Source organism: Ornithodoros turicata, chromosome 6 (genome assembly GCF_037126465.1).
Source record: "Ornithodoros turicata isolate Travis chromosome 6, ASM3712646v1, whole genome shotgun sequence".
NCBI classification, from domain to species: Eukaryota; Metazoa; Arthropoda; class Arachnida; order Ixodida; family Argasidae; genus Ornithodoros; species Ornithodoros turicata.
The window spans coordinates 50,581,640-50,609,500 of record NC_088206.1 but is presented as its reverse complement, the minus strand read 5'-3'; the positions used below and the strand labels follow the sequence as shown (position 1 = coordinate 50,609,500).

The window sequence follows — 27,861 nt, the reverse complement described above, 5'->3', positions numbered from 1 at the left end:
GGTATGGTCAATAGCCATCATGGCATTTGGATTATGGAAGGCAAGGAAACTCTGGGACCAAATGTGTTAATGTCTGCGATAGCAGTGTAATTGTGCTAGACTATTACGGTTGCACAAAGGCAGTCACAGTATACAGTCAATTTATCTTTCATGATGAATGTGTCTGCAGGTGTACTGAACCCAACACATGCCCTAGCCAAAAGTAGAGGTAGGAGAAGCCTCCAAAAGTCTCACAACATTACCTGTTTTCCACCGTTGCACTGCTCTTTCGTACAGTCGAGCCCGCTTTCAACAAACTCCTGTGTCACGCAAGAAGAGTAGAAGTTTGTCATGATGTTACCTTTAGAATAGCGCATAAACAGGCAAGCTGTAGATTCAACGTGTGACATTGCGAACGCACAACATACACTTTTATTGCAGGGGGACTTTAATCGTGGTCTGCTCAGGACTGGGCACGTATTACATTACTTTGTATTATAATAGTATTACTGTAATACCTTTTTGCATTTGTATTACATATTATAATACAGGTTTCTGAAAAGTGTTTGTATTACGTACATATTACAGTACGCAAAAATGCGTATTACAAGTATTATAATTAGGGTTCCGCACTTTCGGTTTTTATTTTTGGGCAGATTTGGCGTATGTTTTTCGGTGTTTATTGATATTCACGAAATCGGCGTTTTTCGATTTTTTCCTGTCGTGTACATGGTTTACCCAGTTTTCGGCGAATGGAAATCACAATGTAATTTCTACATGACGCTCATTCAACATGGCGTTGTTCGCTGCGGTGGCGTTTTATGGCTAACGAAAAAGTAAACAAACATTTTTCACAACCATATCTTGTTTCTGAATTGTTTTCTAATTTGCATCAACAACTTGCTGGGCATGTGCAACAATTTATTTCTGTCATCGTTCCTGGAATGTCCCTCTGTATTCAGTGTTTTTCGATTAAAACTGAAAACGCGGAACCCTAATTATAGTACTCCAGTAATACTTCTTGGATTTTGACGTGTTCATTCACCCTGTATGCGCTATCAGCACGGTGATAATCTGCCCAGGCGGGTCAGCACACCACATGTTTTAGGTCATCCGCTCTTTGAACACCTACTCCTCTGGCGACTAGTCAGTGTACCCTCTCTGGTCATAAAATTCCCCGGAAAGAAAGGAACAGTCAGAAGTGTTCCTAGCTCTATGTCTATGTCATTGCATCTTCGCACTACACTATTTCCTCCTCTGTCTTTTCACAACTTGGCACACTAGTTGACATGAAGATAAGTATCTTGTCAGGAGTCTTACATACATCCTTTGTGAACGTATCAAGCTTGCCACTGGTGACCTGCTCGTCTAATACCTCATTTTTGCTGTCACTTCCACTGTGGAAAGTGATAAATGAAAGAGTAAATTTTTCGTGGCGGTTCATAAGGAACCGGGGCACAACTTGCAAGGCCGAGTGTCATTTCTTTCCTCTCAAGTTTCCTGTTAACGTTGCAAAGCAACTGCGGCTATGAATGGCGTACAGGCATGGACAGATGGAGAGAGGACAGCAGGAAGGAGAGGCAGACAGGGGGAAGGGGGAGTGTCTGTCGTGGGCCAGGTCAGGGGTAACTGTGCAGATATTCGTCTGCAAAGTCTTCGGAAAACCCAGGGAAAACTTCAAACTCGGACTCAAACCCACGTCACCTGCTAGTCTTGGCGAGGAAAGCGATCACCCTAACTGTAACACCACGCGAACTGGTAATATTGAATATGCCACAAGACGTTCCTTGCTGCAGGAGAGCACTTGATGGTTGAATTTGAGAAAATGGTATTATTCAAGCCAAATAGGCAGTAATGGATCTATTGTTTCATACAACAGGCACTGTAAATTGTGAGACAGATATTGTGTACTCCCTGGGCTTTTCGAAAAACTGATGTATTTATTTATTACCATAATGTATTATAATACAGTATTAGTATTAGAATACACATTTCCAAAGAGTATTTCTGCTAGTAGTATTATAAGACAAGTTTTTTGGGAAGTATTATGTATTAGTATTATAATACAAAAAAATAGTATTACTGCCCACCCTTGGGACTGCTATAGCAGTGTAATACAGTAATTGTGCCCTCGAGGTTTGTGAAGATTTCAAAATCTGTCATAGAAACCCAAAATACAACTTTTGCAAGTAGCCTACTGCTATAATGATCACCATCCTTGCGCTTAGAATCCACTTGAGGTGGGCTTCTCCGACGTCAGTTCACGTGGCTTGCCACTCCGAGCTTGGCAGTCACATTCAAACCCATTGCCTCCCTGACACTCTCCTTGTTTTATTTCAGCATGGTTTAAATAGCAGACCTCCACAATGCAGATTTCTTGCAGAGATCGCCATTCTCTGCACTGGCACTGAATTTCTAAAGAATCGTTGCTTTACTAGTTGCTTTGATAGCTTTCAGTTATTTTGTCGAGGCTATCTCTGACATATTAAACCGGGACAAAGAAATCAATGCAAGCGAGACTCTACTCATTAGCGAGAATATCGCCACTCACAAAAGCAGTTGGCGGTTCATACCTTTAGTAACAGTATTGTTTAATTAATCCTCATAACTAACAGAAAGAAGTGGCTAGTCTTGATTGCAAAAATAAAGTACACCACTTTGAAAAGCAGGAATAGCATATGCTATTCCTGTTAGCATAGCAAGTGCAAGAAAAGTTAGTGATTTAAAGACAACATTTCTCGATGACATACTGTTTGTTTGTTTCTTTCTTTCTCTTTTCTTCTTTTTCTCATTTTGGGTTCAGCTTATTTGTTAAGTTAAAAGCTAATATTTCTCATTACCCATTTCAGTGCAGGGGTCAACATTTGGTAATTTGGCCCTCAGGGTCCCTCAGGGTGCTGCAAAACCCTTTAATAGAATTATTCATGCTTAGTAGGGATTTTCGAATTTGCAGCTTTTTTTTCTTTTCTGCAAATGGAAAAGAGTTTGTACATAGATTCGTCCCTCCCTTCTCCTGTTCTGACATCGCTTGCATGTAATACTTCATAGTTAATCTTGTTGGCTGCTTTATGGCAGAAATATAAAATAGGAATCTTCACACGACGGTACCCCCACCTCTTGGTAATGCGTAAGAACCACCTTTGACATGTTACTGCACAGCCCAGTCATCCAACTTTCCTGTAGCATCCCAATAGCATGTTGCACTGATTGTCTTATTGACTTTGCAACAATCCTAAGGGGAGAAGGGCCCCTTCCCTCTCCTTCACTGCCCGGCCCAATTCAGTAAGTTCAGATTTTGTGTGCTCCAGAATAGGGAAATAGCAGATTGTATAGGGTTGGGAGTACACCATGGTTGCGAGGTTAGAAGAACAATGTGGACCTAAAATGGCAAATACACTAAAAGTACATATGATATGAAATAAAGGCATACATACATGACGTGAACTCATAAGTGTGTGGTCCAAGCTAATGAATAAATCTCTAAGAACAGGTGATTTGGAGTAAGTATGACTAAATATTGAGTGTAGTGCAACGCTGAGCAACTCACACAGCAATAAATTCAAAGCCTCTCTTCCAGGTAGCCAATTCCAATTTCAGTATATACGAGGGGTGTTCAAGTCAAACCGGGACTTTTCATTTTTCGCAAAAGTAAAATGAACTTGCAGGTGAGAAATTAGTTTTATTTTTCAACGTAATCTCCAGCTGCAGTAATGCACTTGTCCCAGCATTTCACGAGGGCTTGGATGCCAGCAACGTAGAAATCCTTACCGGCGCATAGCAGCCATGATTGGACAGGTGGTGAACGCGGAGGCCTGTCGCTTGTGAAAATGACGAAAAAGAAGTAGCGCGAGCCATTTGTACACTCAGGAGACAGAAAGACCCGGTTTGACTTGAACACCTCTCGTATATGTACCAACTAGCCCAGTAAGCCGCCCTACTGAACAAAAATAGTGTTTGAATGCCAAATTCTGCCATTTTTTGTGCCTTCTTTCATCTACTTGCAATATTTATCAATCACCTACAACATGAATCCAGTGATAAGTTTTCAAATTGAAGTCAATTGATAGGTTAGGTGAATTATTATTGATGAGGTTGACAGGGCTCTGATGGCCACGCGCAGTCGCCGACAGACCTAACCGTAACATGTCTCTTGCGCAGACTCCAGTGACCAGCAGAGCATTGGCTGCTGGGTTTGAGACTAGGTCACAACGTGGTAATGCAACATGAAACGGTAGCGAAGCAGGGACCGATTGTAGATGCAACAACTGCCCAACCGAGCATGCCGAGCGTCCATCGTAATGCAGTGTATGGCATAGCCAAATCCTGGACCTATGTCACCAATATAGTCTACCCAGAGGCCAATGCTCGGCGGCACTGGCTACTGAGCGGGCCATGTGCTCGCATGTTTCGGTTAAGTGTGACGGTGGTTGTACACTTAATGGATTTTTCTCAAGCGAATGCCCGTGGACTAAAAGGAGAACATGCATTTTCTTAGTATTTGGACTGTGTCAACGACTCGTGTTTGGTATCTGCAATCAGTATGAGTTTGTAGGGGGCAAACGGTATTGATCGTCGTTCCCGTTTGTGCGGCTTTCTTTTCGGCGAACTGGGTGGAGATGTGCATTCATAAGGTCGGCTTGCATTGTCATGTCATTGTGGAAGGGGCTGGTGGTAGTGCTGTGATGGCAACTCTAGGGAGGACGGTTGATGTTTGCACACTATGGTTTCGAACAGTGCTTACTGTTCGTTGCACTATCTATTCTGAAGAGCACAGCAGCTCTGTAGGTCAGTCTGCAGCATGCTGCCCTACTCAGCATATGATCGAGAGCCTGGTGAGGAGGCATCTGGCACATGTATCCAATGGGAAGAAGTAACGCCCGGTAGTCGATGAAGTGTTTATGCTGACTTCAGCTGCTGTCTCAATTTCCTGTGACGTTTGGTCTGCCAATGTGAAGGTGGTTGTGTGGGTACGTGAGTATGCTCGTACGTCAAGGAGCTGCAGGTTCGACGTTGGTGTGTGTTGTCTTGTCCTGTGTAGTTGCCTCATTCCAAGTCATGTACCAACCGGCCCCATATATTCTGAGTCTAGCTGCAGCTTACCTGTCGGATTTCCCTGCCATACTGGATCAAGCCTTGAGTGGTTCCTCGACACGGTTCATAAAATGCTGACATCAGCTTGCGACTGGTTAGCCACACCCTCGATGAGCCAGTCTACAAACTAGTGCCGTTGTCACGTATATGGACATTGTCTGCTGTTGCAGAAACAGCACCGCAAGCGATGCTATCATAATTTGTGGAATCTGCTACTGTGGTTCTCGATGGAGTGGAAAAGGCCGAGCGTAATGTTCTGCCTGTTCTCAACAACCTGCTAGAAAATCGTGAGATGCAGTTAGATGATGGACGATTTCTAGTTAGCCCAACACGATATGACAAGCTTCTTGAGGTTGGTCTGTTGCTGTTGTGGAAGAATTCGTGTGATTAAATCTGTTCCTTCAGCTGTTCTGCGTGCAGATACACGCATGTCTTCAAGAAGAAATAATAACGAGGGGGACGAACCTGAAATAAAGACGGCGTGTGACTCGCTACGGAATGATCCAATATCACCACTAATTTGGACGAAGCTCCAAAATTCGTGTAGCTGAAAACGTCTTAGATCATGAAAACAGTGCTAAATAGCGTTTTTTGAGCGGTTGGCGACGTGGAGAACACGAATATTCAAAATGCGACGGAAATCGAAAAATCAAGCTGAAAACGTCTTCGATCATGAAAACAGTGGGCTTCTTGCTATCGTACATACCATTACAACCTACCTTTTTTTTTTTTTTTTCTCAGAGCTTTTTACACATTGAAGGAGACTTCGCCGCAGTGCGTTCTAGGCATACAGTAAAACATCGCCTAACAAGGCTCTTGTCAGACGTGTCGCTTTGTTGCGGCTCTTGGGCTTAAAATCCAGAAACTTCACACGAAAAAAAAAAAAGTAGAACAGACGACACAGCAAAAAGGACACTACAAAATGATTGGGACTGTGTTATGCTATAAATTTTTTTTGTGTGTGTGTCTCTGGTTCTGCGTTTTTGTGAACATGTGCCGCAACAGATTTTCAAGAGGGCATTAGCCACGTTTCTGCAACGTTTGAGTAAAATGTTACCACAACGTTCTGACCACGAATTGTGCTACTAGGGTTAACTTTGTTATAGTTATTCAGTTACTGGGTTACTGTGTCATTCAGCTGGTCCCTCACATTCAGTGGTGGAGGTGCGATCCCTTCCCATGCTCCCCTGCGCGAAGTTTCGCCTAGTATCGCCGATCACGATGAGGCACCCCACTCATCATAACCGCGACAAAGTCTTCTTGTTAGTCAGAGGTTCTCTGCACACATTGTCGCCATGTCAAAGGTGTGTTCAAGCAAAAATTTAGAGGGGTTGTGAAACCATTTTCAAACTTGCGAAGAAATAACGTTCTACACATTGGTTTATATCAACTAAACATGAACATAAATATGCTATGTTTCTGCGATCCCGCATCATGAAGCTATTGTACTCCGAAGGTCTTGCGCTAGGCAAGCTCCTCCGTCACGCTCAACTCTTCACCTCCTTGCCCGTTTTTGGAGTGACGTCTCACCGTGGAGAAAGTTTTCCATTTCTATGATGACGCAGGCAGTTGTAAAAGGAACCGGGCACCGCAGAATGGCCTTCGTTATGGTTGCCTTCGGGGTTCTTCCGGCAAGCGTGCACATCGAAAACGTCACTTCCCATATGTCTGGTGACGCCTCTCAGCGCTGTTCGGCGCCACCGTCGGCGGTGGTTAGAGAATATGGCAGTTTTAACAACCCAACAGTTCAAAAAACGTTCAAATGAAGAATGTGGGAATTTTCGTGTCGAATCCATGAACTACGTTTGAAATGGAGCCATCCATTTACTGGGTTGCAGGTGGTTTCTCAACCACATGCCCATTTCTCTAAAGTTACGGTCTTGTATCCCCTGCCCTTTTCATAAAGTGTACCATTTTATTGCCCTTTGCTGAAAATGGAATACTGCAAATTTACCCGACAAAGCACATCACGATTAAATAAATGAATTAAGTTGATAAAGATGGCACAGCATACCGTGATCTGTGTTGGCAACAACAAGAATGGCTACAGTACCCTGCGGGAAAGTCCGTGATTGGATGCAGAAATCGTCTGCTTTTGCGCATGCTAGTGCACCGGCATGAGCACGTGACTTTCAGAAGTGACTGGGGACCGCCGGAACTCTCGTACATTTTCTTTCAGTTCTCAGGCGAAAGGCGCACATTCTAAGAAGTGGCCCACTTGCTGGTTTAGAACAACTATGTCAATCCTCAGAGACAAGTTAAAAGTCTCAGCCAACCCCACCCGCAATCACAAATCTGAAGTCGTCCGTCATCGGCACGCGTGGTTGCATTAAATCTCCGACAGAGAATGTATTACGCACGTGCCCATTACACTCCTTGTTGCGCACTGATCATGTTTCGAAATGAAATGTCGCTGATGACGTACATGGAGAAGGAGTGCGTGTTTATTAAAAAGCCACATTAAATACTTGCGGAAAGAAAACATGTGACTTAGCCTCCACATATCTGATCATGCGCCACATTCTCAGAAGCCCACAGTACCATACCCACAGACAATGCACGGGCTACATCCTTGGCTCGCGGAGATATACGTCTGTGGTTGCAGCTCTTATCTTGTCTCTGAGCATCTCCATTTCCAGAGAAAAGGGGAGCTTATCAGGATGACTCAACCCACGATCCTCCTGCAAGTTGCAACTGCCATGGCAACGGTGGCAACTGCAAACAGCTCTTCACTCAGCCAGTGGGAGGCTTACCAGCAGGGCGATGTCATACATGACGTTGCATGAGAGTAAAGTGCAGGTTTCGTTGTCTGCTATTACAGCACGTTTTGGCAAATTCCTCGAAAACAACTTCGTTAGTCTGAATGAAACTTTGACGGTTGTATGTCTACAGTACTAATGTTTTACTGTTTTTATAGTGTTTTCATAGTTTTGGCTAAGTTTCAGAATCTGTACGAGACCATCCCTCTAACATTAATATGTGGAGAGAACAAAACTAATATGTCGGGCTGCCAAACTGAAATAGAAAATGAATCACAGACGCTGGTTCTCTTATGGTCGTTTTTTTATGACTGTATTCGTGAAAGGTATTGTTAAGAAATGCAAGGATTCGTCGTGAATTCGGGCATCATTGCTTGCTAGTGTACAAGAGGAGAGTGATGATACCACAGTCTCGGCTTGTACCACAGATAATACGAGTGCACATTTCGAGGTAAAAAAAAACAAAACTCTCATTATACTACTATGTGGATAAATACGGTAATATTTTCCAGCAGAATCGGGGGCACTCCGCTGCTCTAGATACAACATGACACGATAAGAGAGCCCTTGCCAGCTATGAAACAGAATAGTCTTGTTGCTGTCACTGATGTTGGAGACAGGGCATTTGTTTCATCTCTTGTTGAACAGTTCAGTGCAAACACTTTTCTGTCTTCCTGTACCATTCCCCATGTCTGCTTTCTTGCAAAAGTGTAAAAGTTGTGCAAAATTTTAATGGCTGGGAAATATAAAATCCATGTTACCAGATGCATCAGTTGATACTATAACATGCATATAGTACTTATACTATTTCTTTTTTCTTTCAGGCCATAAAGTGGAAAAATTAATTTGTATTTTTAACATAAAAAAGTGTGTGATAAAAAAAGTCTCATGTAAATACATTTTATTTGTACATTAACAATGAATGCTTTTTTTTTGCAATCACATTTACATACCATATTTACACAAGGAACAATGTAATGTGCAATGTGGCACTCTAAAAGTGACTAGTTTTGAGTTGGGAAAACAGGTGCACATAAAATGTGCTGTCAGGTGCCATGAAACAAGAAATAGCACTGCCTTAAAAGGGCACATATAAAATGTACATAGTCCACTGCAGGAACACTGATAACAGCTAAGTAAAACAGAAGTTTCCAACACTGTTCCCTCGCAAGGGCAAATGAAATGTATAGAGTTCATGGAAATCACTGGTACAGTGATGTTAATTACAAGTGTGTGGGCACGTCAAACAGCTTGAATGGTGTGGCAGCCATTAGCCTGTCACTTTCTTCATGAGTTGTGCCATTGGCTGCCATGTACACTCGAATGAGGAACTCGGGCAGAAGCACCTGGTTTAGGTAATCGCCAGTCTGTAATGGTAAAGAGAATATTCTACCATGAGAAAGAAGTGACTGTGCACAAATGGATTACAGAAGACCTCATTACATGTTACACAGATATAGGACAAGAGTGTCGTATGTTGGGTCGTCAACACACTTAAAATCAGCAATTTAGCACGCAATATCAGTCAACCCTCGATTTACGAATTCCCTCGCTTTATGAACTTCAGTTCATAAAGCTGTGTGCTCATTTGGGACAAAATTCATCCCTTTCCTCATTCCAAACCTTCATTTATGGACAATTTTTCCAGGAACTTTGTTAACTGTTCACAAATTGAAAGTTGACTGTATTACTTGTTTGTCACTGTTGATTCACGTACAGAACCACACTGATGACAACCTTCAGCGAGCGCCACTTGTATCATGTTCCACTAACCAATGTCTGAATCTAATAGCCGTCAGCACGCAGTTCAGCACCATCAGCACCTGCATGTGCACAACTAAAGGTCAGCCATAGGTAGATAAACAGAGCTTCTAGGACCAGTTGTCAAGCTGAAGAAATTTGGCACCCTTAGTTGCTACAAACATATCACGTAACTTAGGGCTCAATGCTACAAGCAGTAGCGTAGCCAGAAAAATATTTAATACGTATAGAAATAAATATGTCTGGCAGGAGCACTTGACTTCAAACTACTTTCCTGTGAGACCTTTTGCTCAAAGTCTACATATATTTCCATTTCTGTCATGACAGTTGGCAGTGGACCCGCGCCAGTGGGGAGGAGCAAGTGGAGAATCTCCTCATTGGTGCGATTGTTGCAGTTACCTTGTAACAGCTTTATGTATCATTGCCGACATGAGTCATGTTGAAATAATGAAGGACACCTGTGGGGTGTTATGTATTCGCCTCTTCAGCTTAAGCCTTAGGTCAAAAGTAGTGACGACAAAGACGATGTCGCTATGGGCCCCCTTTTCAAAAGGGCATTACGCTGCTTGAAATGAGATTAAAGTGTTTCTTGACCACTTGGTATCTCGTCATTGGATGAGTAACATGAGCGCAACAGGGGTGCACAAGAAAGAAGGGCGAGAGGTGTCACTAAACATTTGGGGGGGGGGGGGCATGGATAAATCACTGCCTACCGGTAATAATGCACTATGGCAATCAAAATCATAGGGTTTGTCGTAAGAGTTTTACAAAAATCTCGCCCCTGCAAATCAGCTGCTTGGTGAAGTGCGCTCATTGAAGATAGAGCTTGCAGAACCACTGTCTCCGCCAGAATTGGGGGTGAAGCGACACAGCATTTTATTCCCATAGAGGGTCTTATCGCATGACTTGTCATTAGCAGTGACTGGTACCTGACGACAAACAATGTTGATGAGGACGAAAGGTGAGATTCTGATGTGGTTTTGATTTCTTCTTGCATAAGAGTGCCTTTGGGCTGAGCCAAAGGTTCCGCAGATGCCAATTTCAGCGAGTGTGCTTTGTTGAGTGACTAGGGTTGCCACCTTTCTCCATGAAAAATACTGGCTGAGTAAGCAGGACCAAAAGGGAGAGGAGAAACAAATAATTGGGCAAGGGTAATAAGAGAATGGGAGAGGGTGAGAGAGAACCGCATCAGGAGGAAAGCACCCATTCAGCAGCGTGCTCAAAAACGTACTGCTTGTTCCATTTAAACTGTTCATGTTAAACATACATGGAACTACCATGGAACTACAAGTGAAAGTACCACTGTGGAAACTACTACTGCTCCCACACGAGTTTCCCATTTCTCCATAAAATGCCCTCCTTGGAAAAGCACTGGCAAAACGCTGCTGGTATTGCCTTTCAACTGGCACCCGGTATGAGCAGGCCAGGCAGTGATGGGTTTTCAAAAGTTAAATTTTTGTACACATGCAATTAAAAACCATACGATGCTTTTGTGGCCATAGGCATCCTTGCTTGGCTTATTTTTGGGTTCACTTAAGAAATTTAGCTTAATTAATGCACAACACAAATAAAAACTACAACAGTGTCACCCAGGTGGTTACGAATTTTAGTGTCATGCAGCTTATTTTTAAGAATTAAATCTATGAACACATTATTCATTTGAGCAAAGAAATAAGAGGCAACTGAGCTGGTGTAATAAGCAGGCTGTTCATTTTTATCTGTCGCAGATTTTTTATAAAAAGCTATGAAAGCTACACAGATGACGTTTTTGCAGGTGTCTTCTACAGTCAGGAGGATATCCTCTCGAAGAAAGCATGTAACTACAAGATGACTAGTTGATTAGAGGATTACAGGCAAAACCGAATTAGCAGAATGGAGACAATCCTCGTTGAAAGGCAATTGCATTTATAATGGGAAAATTTCAGATGAAAGAAATTAAACAGGTTAGCATTTAGTAGACCAAGAGTATGCGACGTTCAGTAATAAACTTTACAGCTTGGCTAACAGCCTAAGTGACGTACAGCCCTATGAGCAGTGCTGTCTAAAACTGCTGATCAAGGTGTTACCTTGACACACGTTTGAGAGCTTCCGCTAACATGAGCAAGACCAATGATTAATTTGGTTACACCTTTAGTAAGACCTTGTAGAAAATGAATCATTGTGACTGAGAGCTAGCGATTATTGCAGCACTATAGCCCACACAAGTAGCTGTTTTTCAGGAGAACAGCAGAAAAACAGCAGAGTTTATAATGGAAACTCCTTTCCAAAAGCAAGTTATCCAAACTAAAAGGAGAGAGAGAGAGAGAGAAAAAAACGACCCGATTCAACATAAGTCGAACTCTAGCCATGAATGACACCTAGATTTCCAAAACTTTACATGTCGCTCCCATCTGTAGCACATTTAACAAAAAAAAACAAACAAAAAAAAAAAACAAGGATGCCTGACAGCATTGGACAGTGGAGTGGCACTTACCACATTCCTCCTCATGACATATTCATCGATGAACATATGGGAGATGAGATCGATCTGCTCATCTGAGAATGCAGAGGAATACACCTTGTATGTGAGCATGCCTATGAGAGAATAGAAGTGTTTTATATCAACAAAGGTATTCTATGGAAATTGATGTTCTGAGGCTAGAACAGAGAAGAAAGGACAACACAGAAAGCCTCAAGTGCCTAAGCACAATGAAAGGAGGAAGCCCCTCTGACAGAAATGTCTCACGAGCGAGGCAGAGTGCTCAGTTACATACGCTTTGCTTTTCCACCCTGGTGGTAGTCATCATTTCTCCAGCTGCAAATCTGGTTAATAAAGGATTGATCAGTGAATATTCTTTAATTAGCATCTTGAACTGCTTAACGTTCACTAGCATAGAACAGGCTTACACCTGCTTGTAGGTCCATCTTGGTTTTGTACTGAAGTTAACAGACTATGCGAGAGTCAGGGAAAGACTTGGTATTAATCACCTTTTTCTTTATAATTCCTTCCATCTCTGGCATGCATTTGTAGAAGAGATACTTTATATGCTTGTCGTCAAGTTCCTTCACGTCCCTGTTCAATAAGGGAGATAGGTAAAGAAAACCAGTACAAACATCAACCCACACTTGACAAATCACTTTTATTGACGCAACACAATAGCAGTGTTTACAGACATCATTAACACAATACTGTCACACTATGGATTGCTTTGCATCCGTAGACAAATAATCCAGTCACCATATTGAGAAGCTAGATGGCAAAATATCCCATAATATAAATAGTTCATGATTAGCATAATATTACGATAGAGCAGTAGAACAGTAAACATAACAGGAGTAGGCAAGCTAGCTGGTGTTGGCTAGACGACGTTAACATTGCCTTCAGTTGGATTTAAAACACAGGACGAGACAAACACATGACAATCTGTCGTGTATTCGTCTCGTCCTGTGTGTTACCTCAAACTCATGGCAGTGTTAACGTCATCTAGTAGAACAAGTTGAGGGCACAAGGGCAAGTAGACATTTACTCGCAAACAGCAAAGACCAAAAACTGAAAAGGCAAAACCATATACCACCAGTCCCTGTAATACAATTTCTGAGATGTTTACTATTAACCTGCCATTAGTCAGGCACTTGTAGTATGAATACGCAAGCTTGTAGCTATAATGATATCATGAAACTATAAGACTGTACTCCTGTAAGCAGCTGACCCTATTCGTAATAGAGGCACGTACAACTGTGATCCAGTAAAAAACAAAAGGCAAGTTGGGCTGCCAGTAAAACTACCTAACCAAAAGACATGCATGCATCTCTACCTGGACGACTTGATCTCCTCTTCCAATTGCACCACAGAAGTGCCGCCACATGGCAGTGCGGCAGCTGCTGGGCTGTCTGGAATGTACAGTGCATTTTGCCACATATCAGGTGTGTACAATTGTGGCTTGTCTTTCTTAGGTGTTGGGACATAATCGATAGTATGCAACTGCCGCTGTGCCGTGCTGGTGATGGCTTGTGGCACATACTCCTCGTATCGGCCCCGCAACATATTTACTGGTGATGCCGACTTGATTGGAGAAATTGAAGTTGGGATGTACTCCTCTGGCTGCAAGTGCTGTCATGATGAAACAATGGTGGGAACCATGTTAACGGAGCTTTGCTACATTGACCATTGGCAGTATGGGTTGCGTAAGCAGTGAGATTGTCTGAGGCACATCAGGAAATGATACACTGCAGCCTACAAGGTACACCATAAAGGCTTGTAACAAAATATTAAAACGAAGGCTTCAGATCAGAAGATGACATTAAAAGAGCAGTAAAGCGGCAGCTAGGACTGCTCAAAACACTGCATCATACAAGCATGCCACATCATACATCAAACAAGAGCAACCATGCAAAATATTTTTGAAAGCCAAATACTGAACAGAAGAACTAAGAAGGTTTTGCTGCTCCTTTAGACTTACTTCTATTGGGTGATATAAGCAACAAGATCTATGTGACAACTTGTCTGTAGAAAAGCCTGTATGTCTGAAATGGCAGACCCTGACGTCAAGCTAAACTGAACAACCGAAGAGTGCGTACAGGACACAGACGCAGACCAAACAAGCTTGCCAAAGTTCCCACTGAAACTTAATGGGGCACTAAAATGCAAAAGCAACTTGCTCTCAAGTGAAAGTCCGTGTTTCAACTGGGATAATGCAAGCAAAATTAGTTCATACAGCATGACCGTTTAGAAGAAAACCACAATGCAAACAGAGCTGTCTTTGGCGGCGACGAATGGGATCCCCAGGAGGCAAAGATTGGCGGCATCCAATGAGACAGCAGGAGAAGCACGCGCATACCTGTCGTGGGCATGTGGATTTGGAACGGGTCCGATCTTACTGTTCCGTATATGCGCAGCATGATGCGCACTGCTGCATTTTTCAACACCGATTCACTGAATTGTAGCCCACAACAGTTATCATGAATGTTCCACTGACAACATTTATGTTCACGTCCTTCGGACAGCGACGGCAGTCCGTTTGGCAACGCGCACTATGTTTTTCACTGGAACTGCTCCATGCGTGGCACGCACATGCACGCGCAGTATGGACTTTTAAAAACACCAATGCACGAAGCTGAAAAGAAGTTCACAGCTAAGCGCCAAAGCAAGAAAGAGTCCGCTATAATTTCGATTGTAGCTCCGTAGCGAAATCAAAGTTTTTAATTATGATAACAAGTACGAAGTTAACATAGCGTATAATGTAATTTGAAGTGAACTTGTTTTTGCATTTTAGTGCCCCTTTAAGCTTTGTACTTAGCATACCAGATCGCCGTCAACTTCTCTCAATGAAATGGGTACGCTGCCATCAAAATACCTCTACCTGGCATATTGTGCAGGGAACAGACAAACAACAAGTTTCAAGTATTTCAATTATGTGTGCACTACAGGTTTCTTCCACTGTCTTGGCTGCACAATGTTTGTGGATTAGGTTCCGTTATCTCCTCATACAAAATGCACACAACTTTCTTTCGTGCATATCACAACTACAATGTACCATGAGAGTCTTGCCGCGGTACTAGTACTCAAACAGGAGCAAGGTGAACCATTCTAGTGCACCATAATGATCATCTGCACAGAAGCAAAAGTTTCCAATCACAGAGAACTGCATGCTTTTTTGAAGAACAGTGCAGAAGTAGCAACATTCTGCATGAGATGTATTTGGGTATAATGGAAGACTGGCATCTATGTGAGGAGAAGCTTTATGAGTGTTCGCTAATTTGAAAAAAAGAAAAAGAGAGAGAATGTTTTCTTGGTTCTGACCCAGACCCAAAAGCCCACTAAAACCTTTTCATTCGGCTCGTAGAGGTAGCTGACAGCATCTAATTAAAACAAACTTTTACTGATGTTCAGCATGTACTGCAGACTACTACAGAAGATAGAACAAGAAAGGATGCAGCTAGTTGTACCTGAGCTCTAGCATAAGCAACCAGAAAGGCACGACTGACCAGCAAATACATCAAGAAAAGCTCCGCAGCAGATGGTTAGACTTAAGGTACTGATACACTTGGAAAGGTCCCTTGGCTTGCTCCATGCCTCAACAGTTTCTAAAAGGGATGTCTGCATCCCAAAAACCGAGCTATGAAACCGATACCTCTACATTCGGCATCGACCGACAATCTACCTGGCTAATTTTTTTTTGTCTGAAAAGTGCTTCAATATTAAATAAGTACCTTTTAAAGATCAGCGCTGCTCAGTGCGGTGCTTAGAGGACAACAGACACCATCCAGACGCCCCGAAACTCTATGCGACGCCCGCGGCATTCCTTTTCTCAAGGTCATGCACTCATCGATTCTAAGGGAGTCACATTTTCTCATTTTTCCAGAGGAGGAATTCTGGTGTACCCTCAATATCCATTGTCTGCACTTGTCATGTATTTAGTCGAATAAGTCTAACTACGCGTTCATTTCGCGTGGGATTTTCGACATCGTGGTCAGTGGTCCAGGACGAATAAAATGACACTATAGTTTCGTAATCACTTGGAACGAATGCGACCGACCCTTTATCACAAAACAAATGTCGACAGCAATAATACTGTTTCCAATGATGCTGCACTTGCTCAAACACTATGCAGTTGTTCCAATGGCATATATCAATTTGTCAAGATGCTACCAGCATTCACTATCTTTTCCCCATTATCTAGTGCCACTTAGACATCAGAACGCAATTCACAACTGAGTACTGGCATATATTTTCTTTGGCTCACATCACCACATTTCAGCATGTTAGATAATATTATTGAGCGAGCAATTATTGAATGTTGATGATGATGATGATGATTCAGGTTTTTCTGGTGCATTGACAACTATGGTCATAATGCGCCATTGCAATAATTATTGAGTGTAAGAATATAATGGTGAAATAGTTTGGACATGAAGGATATACCACATTCAGAAAAAATCTTGTTGACAACAAGCCCAGCCCAGCCCAGCCCATCATACCCAAAAGAAGCCCCAGAGAGCTTTCTCTTTTTTTCTAACCCCAGTTTGAAGGAGGAAAAATCTATCCTTGTAACCCCTCACAATCCCACAGTGGGAATGGCAAGGCTGATGATACCTCTTGGGTGTCCAAATACTGAAACCTTCTATGACTGTTGTCAACAAATTTATGGGGTTGAGACTGTTGGCACTGAGACATGTTGGATACATGTACACAACAGTAACTTGCATGGATGTACACATTACATGGATGCGAACAAAGTTTCGCAGCAAGGAGATTGATAGTCACGTAAAGATCGTGTCACTGTGTGCCAAATTGATGCTGATGCGGCAACACAACATGCCGCTCTGCTCCTGAAGTGACCCAAGGTCCCATAAAAATTCATGAAAATGCCCTTGACGATAGCTTTCATCCAATGGACAATTGATGAGCATGTGTATGACTAAAACATGTATTCTGTAGCATTGGGGCAGTTCTTTCTGCAGAACTGGTTCATCAGGAAAGTGTGTTCACCCTTACACCCCGAGAACAATACACCACTTCTCAAAATTTTACGGACTGTGTTCACACTTTCTAGTGTTAGGCATAAAAAAATGTAGCGCCGGGAACACTGGACAGCGGACAAACAAGAAATACACACGACACTGTCTTATGTATTTATCTGCTGTCAGTGCACATTGCACTAAGTCTTTCTAGAACCCATATACCAACTAATTCAAGTCTTGTTTCTGAACAAGTTGTAATTTGTTGTGGCACTCACTACCACAGCGGTGCTGCCACTTAGTATTAAAGGGGTTGTGACTGATAGATGTCGTTCATTATGTCATGGGCACACTGCATTGCACACAACAGTATTGAGGAAGAAAGAATTATTTTTTTATGTGTCGTACTTGGCGAGATATAACACCTTGAACACACGGACTCGTCAAGCTGTGGCATCAGAGCTCCAGCCATTTCTATTAGTAGTCGTAAGCATGTGGTCCCTCGCTAGCTGAGATGCCTGCCACGACGTCACAGCAGCATGAGTTTTGATATTTGCAGTCCCGGTTTTCTGCGCCCTATTCCCCCTTTCGCTGTAAACCTTGGAATGCAAGTTCTCTTTTGCATTCCTTTTGACATGCACCTTCCCAGCACCTGCATGCCCCTTTCTTTTTTTCAGCCACTGACATCTCCCCAATCATCATCATTAAAATAAAGTAGTAGTTGTTCTTTTTAGAGGAGTGCTGACCTCAATTTGCACAGGTTCCTGATTCCTTGCACTACATATCCTAGTCGTGCAACAGAAAAGAGCAGGCAACGCACATAGCAGACGGTACTCTGTAGCAGACGACAGGGCCTGCCATTTTGCACTTACTTATCCTTTTTAGATGGCAGTAGTGCTGCACCAGCTGAACTGCATCTAAACCTTGCGTGCACTTCTGAGCAGGTGCAGAGCAGGTGCAGAGCGAGTGCAGACCTTTTCCCGCATAAGAGGACATTTGTATAGAACACACTGACTGAAAGCTGTGCTTGCTGCACAAGGTGATTTTTGGATGCCATGAAACCCCACGTACAGCCCGCACACGGCTCTGGGAGTCCATACAGATGACAGATGAGAGAATGTGGTTTCGAATGATGTGAGACAATGTGGGATTCGCAAGACAATGATTGAATGGTTCAAGGCGCATTTTTGTTTCTCCATCATAGCATAGAATGTAGGCGTGTGTGGTTCCGTTATTCATATGGTGAGAAACAGAAAGCGAGAAAAAGCTCAAACGGTTCACAACAACCACGTCACTGACAGCACACAGATAACTTTCAACACCATAACTTACAGGTTTAACACACGGGGCAGCTCCATCTTCTTTCTGGGCTTTCTTCATGGTTGTAGGAACATAGGCATCATCTTCATTTACGTGCTTCTTCACGGGCGTAGGTGAATAGTCCTGACTGCATCGGTCAGCTTCTTTCTTAATCATTATCGACGGGTTGTATTCGTCCCCAATGTTACTTTTTTTCATATTCTCTTCATCATCATCATCATCTGACGCGAAGAGTAAGCTCTTGCACAAGCTCGTTGATGTTTTCAATTTCCTGACCCTTTCTGTTCTTTTTTGCATTTTTCTACGCAGTAAGTCAAAATCTTCTAAGCTTTCTCTCTTGCTTTCCTTCAACGTTTCTGAACCCCTCTGCAAGGCATGAAGTGGTGACAAACGATCATTCTTCATCTGCTGTGACTGCACTTCCACGTTCAATATCTTTTTCTCCTTCTTCAATGTATTCTCATTCCCTGAATCCGAGTCAGACAGTCCACAGTCCGTTAGCAGCTTTTTTAGCTTCTCGCCCTTGTCTTTACGTGTCTTTTTGATTAGCGAGGACTTTTTTGTAGGTTTCTCTTGTGGGGCTTCTGCCTTGCTGTTCTTTTTCCCTTCTTTCTGCGAATCATTTGTCCTCTCATCACGCTTGTGTTGATGTGACGGTCTGTCTTCTTTGTAAGGTACCCTATCCTTACGACACTCCCTGTGTGTTAGTTTCTCTCTCTGGCTCTCCTTTTGTGATGCTTTCCTTATATCTGCGCTCTTCTGAGTTCCTTCAGGTATTCCCTTTATAGAAGCACCTTGGCTTCCGAGAGGCTCGCCTTGAGAACCAGATGTGAAAGGACTAACACATCCACCTCCTGTCATGCTCTTAAAATGACGAACTGGCATCGTGTCTACGGAATTTGATGAAACTTCTCTTTGCTTCCAAGTCCCCTTACCCCCACTTTTGTCAGTGCTGAGTTTTGTTGCTGCTGTTTCATCATCACGTACTTTCCCTTTAGATTCCTTCACTTTCTGTGCGACAGCGCTTCTTCTATCCTTATCCTCTGCTGAACTTTGTTTTTCTTTTTGTGAACTGTCCATGCAATTTGCAAGGGCACGCTGATCTTCCTTCTTTACTTTTCGTGCCAGGCTTTCTTCTGTAGTCCTCGAATGTTGTGAGACCGAGCTCTGGTGTCTTGACTTTGCCTGGATAAAAAGGAATGTGCCATCATAATTTGTTGCTCATGTGCCATAAACAATTGCCTAGATCTGAACATCTTCACACTGGACAAGCCTATGCAAAAATCAAGGAGCACTGGAGTGACTGCCTCCTATGTGGCAAAGGCAACATATCCGGACCCCTGAGGCTGTGTTCACACGGGCTCACTTTCCACACCAACTCCACCCACCGTCTTATGACCAACTTGGAGCCGCTACAGTCTCCATATTCACACGTACCAACTCAGCAGCTCCAACCACGTACGAATTTTTCGACTGCTCATTTGACAATAGAGCATATTTAGGGTCCGACTTTTTTGGGTTATATGGCTTTAGCGGATTTGGAAGGGAAAAATCGGGTGCCAGTTTTAATGAAATCAGGTGCTACTGATACTTTGGGTTTTATCGGAATTATGTTTTGCTTTCTGTCCAAAAAGCCCTCCACGGTTAAAGTATATACATTGGTCAAACATAGATACTCTTGATATCTTGGTGGCTTAGATAAGATTATCCTTCAGTCACTCTTTAGGTTGGGTTTTGTTTCCAGCTGATTTGCATAGCAAAATCTGGCGATGGATATCTATAAGTATGTGCTAATTTTATGATTTTTAAAGGTCCATTGGCTTTGAATGAAGATAGGCTCCAATTCTACAAAATAAACATGCACTCTAAAATCTCTAACGAGTCCATTAACTAATCTAAGGTAATTAGTCACCTGGTAGCAACTGTAGTACACTCATCCACAGAATGTCTGCACCACTATGTAGCCTTACTTACAAGTATATACTTGTAAAAGCAGTATGCGAGCTGCGATCAGTTTTTATTTTAAAATCTGCATTGCTTAAAAGCAGCATTCTGGTGCTAGTCTCTGGACATAATGTGAACAAAGAGGACATGCTTTCAGATTTAAAAAAAAAACAGACAAGCAATCAGACACCACACATTTTTAATCACTCACTTTTGCCTTTTGACATGAGACTCTTTTTAAAACAAGAACAGAGCACAACACACAACATTCAAATCTTGCTTATTCTGAAGCTTTGTTACTTGTAACAAAAATTTTCTACTTTAGCATGTCAAAAAGGTAAAATGTAAAAATACGAAACCAGAGCATGTGTGCCTTCTAGGCTCTCAATTTTCCAATCACACATCCAATCATGCATTACAATTGGCAATGTAAATAAAATAAAAATAAATAACACCTTTAGAACACAGACAAAATGCAAACGCAAGTTTCCTTACTGCCTACCGTGCATAGGGTGTATGTCCATTTTTGTGCTCCAAAGACTTGGAAAATATAAGAGTACTTACTAAATTTTCTGGCTTATCAACATTTCAAATCTGTCAACAATGCACACTCTTCTTCAATGATTCCCCACCCAGACACCAAAATTATGTACTATAGATGTTTTCCACTTGTTTGTGTTGTGAGTTAGGTATTCGACCGCAAAGTATAGCGTGAAAGTTCTTTTAAAATCTACTCAAAGTACTCAGAAATGTACTACTAGTGTGAGATATCTCTTGTTAGGTGACTGTTTTAAATCAATTCTAAGAAATGCATAGGTATTCAAACGTCGCCATACCAGCATTGGACAGTTTGACGTTTGATTCCAGCTCAAACGTCCCGATGATGGCGCCCGACCATCTCCGATTTCCATGAAAAAGAATATATGTTGTTGTCGTCCACGTGAACATAATCCCTGCGAAGTATTTCACCCGGGGTCCACATAGATCCGCCGCCATGGGGCTTCAAACTCCCGCGCTGGGCCTAAAACCATGGTGCATCTAAGCGTGCGCTGAGCAAAAACGGTTTTACCTATAAAAAAAATTGAAACGGGACGCTGTTTCGAAAGGGTCACACTAGTTCTGTTCACGATCTCAGTCGCGCAGAGCCGATAATTCGCGAGCCGAGCTATCACAAAGAATGTGCAAAATCTGCCATGTTGAGCAATTTTTCCTGAAAACACCATGCATAGAAATCTCAATGTTATATTTTTTCCTTGTTGGGGCCCACCAATATGACTCAACGAAAAAGTTTGACCTCCGGACCGTTTGGCTACAAAAAGGCGTGAAATTTGGAAATTTGACGGAAAATTGGAAACTTTGACAAGAAATAGTGCTAAAAGTGAACGTGGGACAGCACTGAAATTTGCACAGAAATGTAGTATAGTGTCCTGGTAATCGATACAAAAAATATCTTCAGGGTGTTTTTTGTTTAGAGCGCGCGATGAATGGTTAAATTTACCCTGTAGCAACAAGCCTGACGTGCAGGGCGGGGCCAGTACCACGGAGGGATTGTACTGTTAACTTTGTATTGTTTTGTGTGTTTGTCGCTTATACGATCAGTGATGGATCCGACGCTGTCAGGGCCCACCATGGATACAAGACCAATGCTGAATTGCATATGCAGGTCGCCATATCGCGTACACGGCACAACATTTCTTACTTCGATGCTCATCAAACGGGTCATTCCAGCTCAAACCTCCAAGTCAGGTGGCTTGACCATCACCGATCTGAGAGAAAAAAAGTATGTTGCTCCTATATACAGGGAGTCCCAGAAAACGTGTCATTGAATTATAATAGAAAAACTACACCACCTAGAGTCATGTGGTCAATGGCATTTGTTCTTACTGGGTTTTTGCCACCTCCTCGTGTGAATGTCGTGTAACGTAAATTTAATTATGTAAATTTTTGCGAGCTTAAGTCGGAAATTTGCCTAGTAAAGGTCACTTTTTTACCCCACCAATGTGAAGAGCGTGTCTAATTTAGTCAAATTAATGATAATTGACAGGGATATTCAGAAGCTATCCCATCGGAAAAAATAGCCGAACATCATGCTCTACGGAGGTCGCACAGAATAGCGCACGATGAATTTTTCAGCGCAATCTTTGTCAGTCCGACAAAAGGAGGTTGGAAAGGTTGGACTTTCGCTGGGATAATGCTTTCACTCTCCCAATTTTAGGAACTGTTACTTTTTCTACTATCACTCTGTGGGCTGGCTTCGGAACCTCCTTTCGTCGCACTGCGAGCGATTGTGCTCAAAAAGTCATCGCGCACTATGGTCCGGTGCTCTGAAAAGCATGATATTCGGCTATTTTTTTCCGATGGGATAGCTCGTGAGTATCACTGTGAATTATCGTGAATTTGAGTGAATTCGGCACGCTCTTCATATTGGTGGGGGTAAAAAAGTGACCTTTACTTGGCAAATTTCCGAGTTCAGTTCGCAAATATTTACATAATTAAACTTGGAGTACATGACATTCACATTTGGAGGTGTTTTTTATAGGAGGAGTTTTTTTTATTATAATTCAATGACACGTTTTTTGGGACACCCTGTATGGACATATGCAGTACACGAAATATTTTTGCCCAACGCTAATTAGGGCGTTGTCACGAATGCCTCCAAGTTAGGGACGAGGCCAAAAACTAAGGTGCGCTTTAGCGCCTCTGGAACGAATGCGGATTCAAGTGAGAGAGAAACTAAAATTGGATGCTCTTGAGGAAGCCCAGCGCTCTCTACGGACGCGTCGACTCGTCCTACGAGTGAAGCATTAAAAGGTTATGGGTTTGTGAAACAACTGCAAAATAAGTGATATTTGACTTTTTTTTTTTACCAACAACGCAATTACAACAACTAAAAATATTTTCCGGATGTGGGACTGTACCTATATGTTATGTGAAAAAAAAATTCAGGTTGGACCGCCGAATGGCCGATTAAAAAAAAAAAAAAAATCCCGAAGTTGACATTTTCATCTAAACTGGCCATCTTTGAGGTGCGAAAACGCGCAATGTGGAGGCGTTACAGCATAGAAGTTAGCGCCCATGGATCGGTGTCGTGTTGTGTATGAGGACAGAAAATATCTCCAGGGCGTTTGTTGTTTGACGGGCGTAGTGAAATTTTAAAGTTTCTACGGTATGACAAACATGAAGCGGCGGAAAGCACACATTGCGTGGTTGACGGTGCACACGCAGCAAGTGGCATCTTGCAATCCTTTCTCTTACTTATGTCTTCTTCTTCTCTCAATGTTTGTTTTTACTTCTTGTCAATGGCACCAGCCTGGCCGAGCGTTAACTCTCTACGGGTCAGCTGACCCGTGCCTAGGTATTGCATGACGGTGCGCAATGGGCGCTGCGACGAAAATCTCTTGATGGCTCCAGGGAGAATCCGTTTCGGATTGTTTTGTCTTGCTATAGTCGACCCTCTGTTTACAAACATGAGACGTAACGAGAAGACTGGTTCGAGGTTATATTTTGCTGTGGTGGGCAAGAAGCGGGAAAAACACGTTGGCTGATAGGCCGAAAAGGCTGATAAGGTTGATAGGTGCCCACCAGCATGTTTTGCACGGCGGTGAAACGTAATCGATGACGTAGGGGTGCAGGTCGTCTATATCAGGTGCACGTCTGGTGCTTTCCCGAAAATGTTCTGTTTGAAATTGTTGTGTTTGGAACAAGCAGTGACATCCGAGACGTCGCGAACTTTCGTTGACACGTTTCCAAGAGCTGGAAGAGCCACAGCCTCTGACTGGAGTTGCCATTGAATAATTTGAGCAAGTGCTTTCCCGCTCAGTGCTTTGTTTTGCCCTTGTGGTGCTTATCGTGGACCTATCCAGCGGCAAGGACCCACTGGCGACAGGTATACTGGCTCTCTGCACTTGCACATTTGGACCGTCCGAGCTACCATCAAGCGACCCAGGCGGAAAAGGTCTGCAATCCCAAGTGATTTATGAAACCTTTTCAACTTGAAACCACTTTGTATGGAAGTGGTTTAAAGTGGAAAAGGTTTCATAAACCACTTGGGATTGTAGACCATTTCCACCAAGTGAGGCAGTCGTCTTACTAGACTCTGCAGAAAACTACAGCTTTGTTGGTCAAGACGTGCCACAGGCCATTCATTGGGTGAATACTCAGGCTACAGTCCACCTGATAGCTGTATACATAAATAGCACAAATCATCCGTTATAATATTGGACTGCATGACTCACGACACTGTAGCTGTGCACGTCTACATCAGGGTTTTCATAGAAAACTTCATGACCGTTGTGGATGGAATACAAAAAATGCACTATTTCAGTGATGGTGCGGCCTCCAAATATCAAAATAGAAAAAAACCTCGTGAACCATTGCCTGCACCAGGAGGACTTTGGCAAAAGTGCTGTTTGGAACTTTTTTGCAACGTCTCACGGCAAAAGACCATGTGACGGTGCTGGCGGCGCAGTCAAGAGGCTCGCAGCAAGGGCGAGCGTACAAAGACCCCTTCACAACCAAATACTGTCACCTCATGATCTGTGTTTGTGGGCGCAGAGCGAGCTCAAAGAAATCAAACCGATATGGGTCCCGCATGACGTAGTTTCACATGAGGCGCGATTCTTAGCCTCCCGATTCCAGCACGCCAGCCCTGTTCCTGGTACTCGCAAATACCGTCAATTCCTACCAGTTTCCCAAACACAATGCAAAGGTGACATCTACTTCAGAGAAGAGCAGCGTGTTCCGCGTGTACAAGGACTAGAGTCAAGCGGCCTGCCCATGTCCTGTCCATCTAACCATGAGCAAGCCTCATCAATAAAGGAGCTGTTGAAATAGAGAGTTGCAATATCAGTGTCTTTCATTAAACTGTCATTTAGTCATCTCTAAATCGACGCATCTCAGTTACCAGTAATGGTAGGACGCGACGGATGCGACATGGGAGTAAGTATTGTGCAGCCCCGATACGTGCCGCAAAATATTAGAATACAAAGAAATACCCTCAACTCTATACCCACTCGCGTGCTGCGGGTTAAAGCTTGTCTTAGCGGGTGCAATAGTACAGACAGAAAGAAAAAAAAAAAGAAAAGAAGGACGCAAGAGGCTGCTTGCGGTGCACCGTTCCACCGTGCTACATGTACTCGGCGCAGCTTCATGTTTGTCGTACCGTAGCAACTTTAAAAATTCACTACGTGCTTTAAACAAAAAACACCCTGAAGATATTTTTGTAGTGATTACCGGGACACTATACTACATTTCTGTGCAAATTTCAGCACTGTCCGATGTTCACTTTTAGCACTATTTCTTGTCAAAGTTTCCAATTTTCCGTCAAATTCCCAAATTTCGCGCCTTTTTGTAGCCAAACGGTCCAGAGTACGGAGGTCAAACTTTTTCGGTGAGTCATATTGGTGGGCCCCAATAAGGAAAAAACATAACATTGAGATTTCGATGCACAGTGTTTTCAGGAACAATTGCTCAACATGGCGGATTTTGCACATTTTTGTGATAGCTCGGCTCGCGAATTATCGGCTCTGCACGACTGAGATCGTGAACAGACCTAGTGTGACCCTTTCGAAACAGTGTCCAGTTTCAATTTTTTGGATAGGTAAAACCGTTTTTGCTCAGCGCACGCTTAGACGCACCATGGTTTTAGGCCCAGCGCGGGAGTTTGAAGCCCCATGGCGGCGGTTCTATGCAGACCCCGGGCAAAACACTTCGCAGGGATTATGTTCACGTGGACGACAACAACATATATTCTTTTTCATGGAAATCGGAGATGGTCGAGCGCCATCATCGGGACGTTTGAGCTGGAATGACCCTATAAACAGTGAACTAAGTGCAGCCAAAGAGCTTCTTCTTTTTTCCCTATGAAATACATAGTTTGCTCAGCACACTTTAAAAAAAAAACTGTTACATCGCTAAGCCCACACTAGAGAAAAAGTATGTTGTGCCAATGATGTGAGGCCTTTGACACCTTTGTGAACATTAGCCCTTTGCAAATGTGTCAACAGTGGCACCATCTGAGCATGTTACCAACAACGAGGCTCCTAGTATTGTATGATTCTGAGCTGGTAGAATTTTGTTAAGAGTTTTGGTCAAGTTTCAAAATGGCAGCAATAACACCAGTTTGGTACAGTTTGATACCTTCTCAAACAGCCACGCATTAGCAGGCAGAAGAGAGAGAGACATTACCTTTGAAGTAAGCGTAGCGGTGTTCTCCGAGTCAGAACTACTCAGCTTCCTTTTCCTGCGATCTTTCTCTTTGAACCTGCAAGAAGCATTTGCAGCTGATTTCTTTGGCATCGTGGGGAACTCCTGCGTTTTGTGTGGGAAACTCCTGACTTACAGGTGCCTTAGTGTCTTCCTTTCCTGCGGAGTCTGAGCCTTTACGTCTGGGTCACCTTTGAAGTAAGCACTTTTTGCATCTGTATTTTCCTTCCCAACTGGAGTCTGAATTATGCAAATGTAACCTTATGAGATACATAGATAAAGCTATGTTGACTTGAGAAACATGGTAACATGTGAGAAAACAACATTACATTCTTCCAACTCTGCGAGTCACTCAGGGGTAGGCGTTCAATGGTTACAACAAGCTCAGCCCGGACGACGCTCTGTTTCATGAAAAGGCCTCCTAAAGGATACAGCAATGAACATTGCTTATGTGTTGCATCGGTGTGCTCTGCAAGACATCCTACCATAGTTTCTGTACTTGAAGATGGAATCATCTACATGTCCTTCCTTAACCTTCTTCCATTGTTTTCGCTTTCTAGCTTGTCCTGTCACCATCAAGTGGACAGGAAGATTTCGTCTCTCTCTCAGATTGTATACAAATTTTGTGTCACCTGACCAAAAAAAAGACGAAAGGTCCAGTATTAAAGGTCAGTACGTAGCTTTGAGATTTGTGCCTACAAAGCACGAAAGCGCCATGCTTACCCATGATGATTTCGCCGCAAATCGTGTTCAGTATGCCTGGTCGCGCCGGGTCTGTCTCGTCGAGCTGATGCTGAAGCTGACGGGAGAGTTTTCCCTCAATTACCTACGAATACACGTCAATAAATACACACATCTAAAGGATGAGAACAATAATCTAGATATTCGACCTTGTAGTGGTCGTACGACAGCCGCTCTTCATAACCCGGTTTGACCCTGATGTTCGACAAGATTACATCGTTCGAGGTTCCGACCTGCATATACAGACAAGAAAGGCAACATGCAGACCGCAAACAAGGAAAAAATCATGAAAGCGAGGAACTTATGACACCAATAACATGAAGATCGGCAGCTTGACCCCGTTTCGTATATACCTTTATGTATTTGGGAAAGTGTTCGTGTTCCATGACATGCTTGGAAGCTTAGCAACGAGTCCCAGCATCATTTGTCGCTTTCTACTCGATCCATCCTGTTTAGAAAGATAGCAAAAACCAATACTTTCGTTCTCACATCCCAGCCACACGCAACACCAACACAAAAACGACGAAAACCACGAAAATCGGGAGAGAGAGATATCTACCCAATGTTAGCAGACAAGGTGCTCCGAGGGCTTTGCAAAACCAGCAAAACACGACGCCACGCAACC

At 43.0% G+C, this 27,861-nt stretch overlaps 2 protein-coding genes across 6 annotated transcripts in view; one reads left to right on the top strand and one right to left on the bottom strand.

Annotated features, from left to right (window-relative positions):
- LOC135396667 (spermatogenesis-defective protein 39 homolog) overlaps positions 1 to 10,527 on the top strand; it is a 29,968-nt gene extending 19,441 nt beyond the window's left edge. The window contains exon 18 of one of the 3 annotated variants that reach the window (XM_064627763.1): positions 10,507 to 10,527. In XM_064627763.1, the coding sequence (XP_064483833.1) occupies positions 10,507 to 10,512 (6 nt within the window). In that variant the 3' untranslated portion in view covers positions 10,513 to 10,527. Of the gene's footprint in view, positions 1 to 169; positions 8,749 to 10,506 lie in introns of those variants that run through there. The other 2 variants (XM_064627761.1, XM_064627762.1) reach the window with 2 other exon arrangements.
- On the bottom strand, positions 8,714 to 27,781 carry LOC135396666 (uncharacterized). 3 transcript variants are annotated; one of them, XM_064627757.1, is made up of 14 exons: positions 27,590 to 27,781; positions 27,386 to 27,469; positions 27,219 to 27,321; positions 26,981 to 27,127; positions 26,825 to 26,916; positions 26,632 to 26,735; positions 26,478 to 26,553; positions 18,360 to 19,532; positions 13,385 to 13,680; positions 12,558 to 12,642; positions 12,344 to 12,392; positions 12,064 to 12,164; positions 9,603 to 9,652; positions 9,181 to 9,196 (listed from the first exon to the last, which is right to left on the bottom strand). In XM_064627757.1, coding segments are annotated over exons 1-14 (2,394 nt in total). In that variant the 5' UTR covers positions 27,623 to 27,781; the 3' UTR covers positions 9,181 to 9,195. The 3 variants fall into 3 exon arrangements, with proteins under 3 accessions (XP_064483825.1, XP_064483827.1, XP_064483826.1); XM_064627755.1 differs by lacking the exon at positions 9,603 to 9,652 and having other exon boundaries at positions 8,714 to 9,196; XM_064627756.1 differs by lacking the exon at positions 9,181 to 9,196 and having other exon boundaries at positions 9,554 to 9,652.
- Between the last annotated feature and the right edge of the window lie 80 nt (positions 27,782 to 27,861).

Coding starts and splice junctions, on each gene's coding strand:
- LOC135396666 (XM_064627755.1), bottom strand. CDS start 27,622: ATGGAACACGAACACTTTCCCAAATACATAAAG. Junction 12,393..12,557: donor AAGGAATTATAAAGAAAAAG/GTGATTAATACC, acceptor TTTATTAACCAG/ATTTGCAGCTGGAGAAATGA. Junction 12,165..12,343: donor CCAGGGTGGAAAAGCAAAGC/GTATGTAACTGA, acceptor ATTCTCTCATAG/GCATGCTCACATACAAGGTG.